General features: G+C 38.3%; 1 protein-coding gene across 2 annotated transcripts; it reads right to left on the minus strand.

The window, feature by feature from the left end:
- Window positions 1-543: 543 nt before the first annotated feature.
- Window positions 544-5,933, minus strand: LOC107867325 (glutamyl-tRNA reductase 1, chloroplastic). 2 transcript variants are annotated; one of them, XM_016713499.2, is made up of 4 exons: window positions 5,314-5,906; window positions 3,156-3,397; window positions 1,523-2,654; window positions 544-914 (listed from the first exon to the last, which is right to left on the minus strand). In XM_016713499.2, the coding sequence occupies exons 1-3, from the start codon at window positions 5,600-5,602 to the stop codon at window positions 1,524-1,526; spliced, it is 1,662 nt and encodes a 553-aa protein (XP_016568985.1). In that variant the 5' UTR covers window positions 5,603-5,906; the 3' UTR covers window positions 544-914; window position 1,523. The 2 variants fall into 2 exon arrangements, with proteins under 2 accessions (XP_016568985.1, XP_016568984.1); XM_016713498.2 differs by lacking the exon at window positions 544-914 and having other exon boundaries at window positions 1,136-2,654; window positions 5,314-5,933.
- Between the last annotated feature and the right edge of the window lie 307 nt (window positions 5,934-6,240).

Here is a 6,240-nt window from a genome sequence, read left to right on the forward strand (position 1 = left end):
CCCAATCTGCCTATTCTAGTTCGCCTTGTGTCTTCCGATTTTAGGAAATTCATTGGATTGTGAAGTTGCTTCACACTTAGCCATATCATGGGACTGAAAATGGAACTTGCCCTGCAACTGTTTAGACATGAGTATTTGTAAATGCTGAACTTCAGTATCTATAATTGGTGTTATCTTGAACACTTCCTTTAAAGAGTAATTCAACTGACATATTGGTTAATATTCACATATCCTCAACTTGTTTTCTAAGTGAAATTCATGTAGATATGTAACTTCAACTTCCAAATACTCTTTCTTTTTAAAGTTTTAATCATAAGGTTTCTTTCTTTCAACTTCAACCAAATATTGTCCAAATGCCTACTATATTTAGAAGATGAGAAGTCCTGCTACTTGGGCTCATAATAAAATGTGATCTTTATATATTTAGGGAGTTCTCTCAGCAAGTGAACCAAAAGGTTTATAAGAGCTCAGTTTAGTGTATAGGCTGATCATTTTGTCATAACCAGAATAGCATGCTTTGTCTTATAGAAAGCTACCTAATTATAATAAACTCAGTCTTGCTTTTACTGAAGTTTCAAGAAAATCCATAATAACAGTGTTTATTAAATAGAGCTCTGCATTTTCAGATATGAGACTCACCTAAGGAAAGATCCAACAGAAAAAATGAATCTTGAGCCTAAATCAAGCTCAAAAGCTAACTCATGAGGTTAGGTTCATCCAAGCCCCTAAGTACCGTCTGGGACTCCACAGGATCGCCCTCCCAATTCGAAGTTTTCTCCTGGAAGTTTAGTTATGTAGGTTTGATATGCAAAGTACAGGTCATCAGCTCACAAATTTGATAATTTCTATTTCTCCTTTCAGGATTCTTCCCTTGTTTTGGTACACCAAACCTAGTTGACCCTTTTATATTCTACCTGCTTTGCAAAATCAATAGGTTATCAGCAGGTATACCAACTTCTTTTTATATCTGAGGCAAGTAAAGTAGAGGAACTGTAATCCAAGACCAAGCTGTCTCATAGAACACAATCTTGTTAGCATGAATTCTGTTATGTGAAAGCGAACAGAGTAGCATTTCAGCAATCAATATTGTCGCATTCGACAAGTACACAGGGTGTCAAAGTGAAGGGAAAACAAGTTGAATAAAATTAATACATCAGCGTAATCATAATAGTAAATGAATCAGTAAATACGTTACAAGGCTAGAACTGTTTGTGGAAGGAGTATGTGGATCTGTCCCATGAATCATTCATTACAAAGATCAAACTTCAAGTAATAATGTCTAAATATAACAGCTACATACAAGATGTACTCTTAAGACACGAGGAATTCACAATCGGAGGTTTCAGATGTCTTCGATAAAATTAAATCAACAAGAAAGATCTCAGCAAGGGATCATGTCCTGTCTATGCATTTCAATGAGAATTTACAGTAGCACCAACAGAAAATACAAGTGAGGAATTTTTCCTCTTATTCAGTTGAGGCTCTGAGAGAATTTTCAAGGAAAAAAGCTTGAGAGATGCACCTTATTTTTGAGTTTGCTCCACTTTAGCTCGAATTTTCTGTTCCAATACAGATATATCTGTCTCGAGGCTGAACATCCTATTTAGAGCATGCATATTCTCAAGGGTCTCACTCAATGTGCGGCTGTCACTCCCATCACATCTTAGGTGTTGCATGGGACCATGAAGGAGCTTGTTGACTATACCACGACTAAGATCATCAACAGCCTTCTTTGTCTTCTTTGAGATATCATCACCCATTTTTGACATGCATTTGTCCAGTTCAGCAACCCTTATTCTTTCTGCATAAGCCCTGAGTTTCTTGATGGTGGGAACAGTCTCCAAAGAATCCCTCCAAGCTTCAAATTGATTGGATTCTTCAGAAATAATTGCTTGAGCTTCCATTGCCTTTCGAAGACGGTCCTCCTTATTAGCTGCCACAACCTCTTTCAGATCATCTACGTTGTACACTCGTGCATTCTCTAGCTCATTCACACAAGCACCAACATTCCTAGGAACTGATATGTCAACGAAAAGCCTTAGACCTCCAACACTTGAGGCAACAGGTGGAAGATCCAGCACATTCTCTTTATTAAACAGTAGGGTTTCTGATGCGGTGCTTGTGAAAATAACATCAGCTTCCGCTGCACTGTTAAGCATTTCAGTGAGGGGCTTGTAGATTATCTCGACATCTTTCATCTCTTCACGAATGGCAGAAACTCTATCCTCGCTTCTGTTTACAACAACCATCTTTGTGCATCCCTTGGCTACCAAGTGCTTAATCACAAGTTTCCCCATCTTGCCTGCTCCAATAACTAGCATCCTAGCAGTAGCGTGGCAGGATTCAGGAAGCTTCATCAGAGCCAACTCCACAGCAGCTGAACTAACAGAAACTGCCCCTGCCGCAATGTTTGTTTCAGTTCTAACCCTCTTTCCAACCGTGATTGCATGCTTGAATAGTCCACTAATGTTCCTTCCAAAGCCTGTAACTCCTTGACCAACCTTGACTACTTGCTTTACTTGAGCAAGGATTTGACCTTCCCCTAAGACCAAGGAGTCTAGCCCAGCTGATACTTCAAAGATGTGCTGTGTCGCATCATTATTATACAGTAAAAAGCGGTGCTTACAAATCTCTGTAACAGGGACTCCACTTGTCTGCAAAAGAAAAGGACAACTGCTTATCAGTTTGATGGTTATACCTGTTGCGAGGAATGCAAATTTCATGACTTAACAGAGAACCAAAATGTCGCAAATATAATGTACAACACAAGCTACGATCTTTTCAAGGGGGCAAATTCATTAAATTTTCTTTTTATGTTTTATTAGAACGATGAGTAGGATGTAGGGGCTCATAATATTACTCCTTCTCACCAAGAACGTGATAACGGATAATAGCAGTTTTCTTTTTCTAATCATCATCCAAAGTTAAGGATAGCAGATGATAAAGCTACACAATCACATTTAAATCCCAGCAGAGACAAAAACACTAGGTGATCTCCACATTCGTCCTGGTCTTGGTGGACAGAGATACCTCATACCTATTGTAGGTGGGAGGTCCCATGGAATTAACCGTGGTACGCACAAGCTGGCCCGGATACCACGGTTATAAAAAAAAAAATACACAATCACATACAAAGTTCAAGGGAAAAGAAATACCTTTGACATCCACTCGGTAACTTCTTTAACGCCACGATGTTGAGAAAGAGCCACAACATAGATCTCCATCCTGTTACAGGTACTAAGAACTGCAGCTTCTTCAATATGATTCAAATTGCAGAGCTCCCCAATGGCTCTTGGCCACTCTGCTTCAGGAATAGCCAGTTTTTCACGCACTTCAACGGGTGTAGTGTGGATACTAAGCCCAATGACAACGATACTGCTCTTCTCCTTGGTATATCCTGAAGCATATTAAGAAATAAGAAACTAAATAAAAATTCAGGTTCCACTTCTTACTGAGCATACACAGATTTATATTCAACAGCGGCAGAAACACATTACATTTGATATTTGCAATAGTGAGTACTCATTTCTTATGTTTGCAACTATGACCAGCACAATGATATTATATATTAATTCAAAAAGATTCACATTGTCTATATTGTCAGATCATTAAGAACTGAAAGGACTAATATTACTGCACCACATGCAAAGTGTGCAACCAGGAGAGGCCAGGAAACTATCAAATATTTCATCAGGATACAAAAACATGATTCCAGCTTCTAGAACACTAGAAGCCAATGTAAGAAAATAGCTAGGTAAAAAGAAACATGAGGTCCAACTGCACACTATCAGCCAATGGAAAAAAAAACTACTCCCTTCGTCCAGTTTTACTTGCCCACTATACTAAATATACATTTTCATTTTTACTTGTCACTTTTAGCATATCAAAAGAAAAACATGATCTTTTTCATATTTTACCTCAACATTAATTGTTAATTCCCTAAATAATCTCCCAAGACATAAGACTATACATCGATTAATATGGGTATTATGGTAAAATACTCAGATTAATCATTGTTTCTTGAGGGGCACAAAGTCCAAAGTGGACAAGTAAAAGTAAACGGAGGAAGCAAGTGATTTCTTCCATTTGTCAAAGCCTCGGTAGACAGAGTTACCCGATAACCATTATATAAAAGAAACATAAGGGCCAACTTCTTGTTGAAGTATTCAATTGATGATCATGTTCCAATCTATCATGCAACAGGAAAGAAGCATTAGCACAAACGACTTCTGGCCTAAACCTATGTGAAAAACAAGCAAGATAACAATACCCTCACTAAACAAAGAATAGACTAAAGACCACAATTCCACCATATGCTCTTCAACTATAAGACAAAGTAAATTGTGCACACACATCTTCCAAATAATTGCATAAAGAATAAGCCTCGCCCAAATAGGAATAACTACTCCAAGAACAAAAGAGCAGAATAACAGAAAATAAGATACTAGATTAATATGGAGTTGACGAAATGAGGGAAGCAAGATTGAGATGGTTTGACATGTAAAGTGGAGATGTCCGTATGCCCCAGCGGAGGTGTGAGAAGCTGATTATAGATGGTTTCGGGGGGAGGTAGAGGCAGACCAAAGAAGTGTTGAGGAGAGGTGATTAGACAAGACATGCCGCAACTCCAGCCTACCGAGAACATAACCTTAGAGAGGAGGTTGCGGAGGACATAGATTAGGGTAGAAGGTTAGTAGGTAGCAGTGTGTTGTTCTGTTATCCGTCCATACTAGTAGTTGTAGTATTGCTCCTCTAGTTTCTGGTACTTCGATTTCTGTTATTATTTGTTGTTTACTTCGACTATCATATTATTCGGCCATAAGTACTGTCTTGTTACTATCTGCTATTTCTTGTACTTCTATTACTTCATTTTTTCCCTTGAGCCGAGGGTCTAAATGGAAACAGCTGGTAAGGTCCCCATTTCATGGACTTATACTGGGTATGTTGTTATTGTTGTAGATTAATATGGAGCTGATGAATAATGCAACTGCTAGAACATCTTCAGCTCATTGATCAAACAGAATCATTAAGCAGCTAAAAAATCATATCACCGGAGTAAATATGGAACACAGAAATCAATCAACCAACAATTAAATTGTAAAAACAGAGAAATATTCAAAAAACAATAAACTGAAAAAGGAAATTCAATAACAGCAACATACCCAGTGTAGTCCCACAAAATGGGACCCATTGAGAGTACAGTGTACACAAACCTACAGGGTAGAGAGACTATTTTCGATATACCCTCAGCTCAAGAAACTCCAAATTCTCAAAATAATCATATCAAACAGAGCAAAAAATACAAAAACTTACTGTCAGCAGCTGAAGTTTTGAGCTGTTCAAGAGCAGAAAGGCTTGAAGAAGAAGAAGAAGAAGAAGAAGAAGAAGTCACATTTCCACCAGAACTCTGACTCTGATCCAATACATCAGATGCAGCAACTTCACACCTGATCCCTGAATTACCCAAACCCTTTTGAATTCCGACCCTCCTGACCCAACCCGGATTGCAAAACAACCCAATTGACACCGCCGGAGTAGCCACCGCCGCCGATGATGACAAAGACTCAACCTTCGCCAAAGAAAATGCAGTTGGAATAGCCATCTGATGACGTCAGGGATTCGAGCTCCCAAAAAACCCTAACCCTAAATTGGAATGCGAATTTGGGGGTTTTAGGAGCTCTTATGTGGTCAGAAATGGCGGAACGCGTGTGGTGTTCGAAGAAGAACGTTTGTGTCTTTTGCAAATAAATTTCAAAGTGTATTTGATGGAAAAATTGGTTCTCTTTTTTGTGTTTGGTTTGGGCAAGTATTGACAAAAGATGAATTAAGGGTTTGTTTGGGATTTCTGTGAATTCTGATTGGCTGTGGATTCCACGTTTTATCCACACTCACTAACTCCCATCCACCAATCAATTTTTTGTGGGGTTTTATGTTCAGTAAGTAAGTTTGTGCATTTCAATTAGTTTTATTTTATGAGGTACTTGTTCTCTCTATTGAGTAACTTAATTTGAACTGATAGAAAAAAACTGCTACTTTTTTACCTTACTCATGATTCCTAAATCACTTAATTTACTATTTCCTTCCTTCAGTTTTACTTATGAATCTTTACAAAGGAAGTTAGTGACCTGATGACACGAGAGCCGTGATCGTAACCGTAACGATTTTATGATAGCGAAATTTCTTATCGGGTAAATTTCGACTCGCATGAAAGGCATAACGATCTAAATATTGTTTCGGTGA

The sequence above is a fragment of the Capsicum annuum genome, chromosome 4, assembly GCF_002878395.1.
Source record: "Capsicum annuum cultivar UCD-10X-F1 chromosome 4, UCD10Xv1.1, whole genome shotgun sequence".
Classification (NCBI taxonomy): Eukaryota; Viridiplantae; Streptophyta; class Magnoliopsida; order Solanales; family Solanaceae; genus Capsicum; species Capsicum annuum.

What these genes read in the sequence shown, in the direction of transcription:
- LOC107867325 (XM_016713499.2), bottom strand. Translation starts at nt 5,602, where the DNA reads ATGGCTATTCCAACTGCATTTTCTTTGGCGAAGGTTGAGTCTTTGTCA. An exon ending in CAAAACTTCAGCTGCTGACA is followed by an intron (nt 3,398 to 5,313) that starts GTAAGTTTTTGT and finishes AATATGCTTCAG; the next exon opens with GATATACCAAGGAGAAGAGC. An exon ending in TTACCGAGTGGATGTCAAAG is followed by an intron (nt 2,655 to 3,155) that starts GTATTTCTTTTC and finishes TTTCTTTTGCAG; the next exon opens with ACAAGTGGAGTCCCTGTTAC.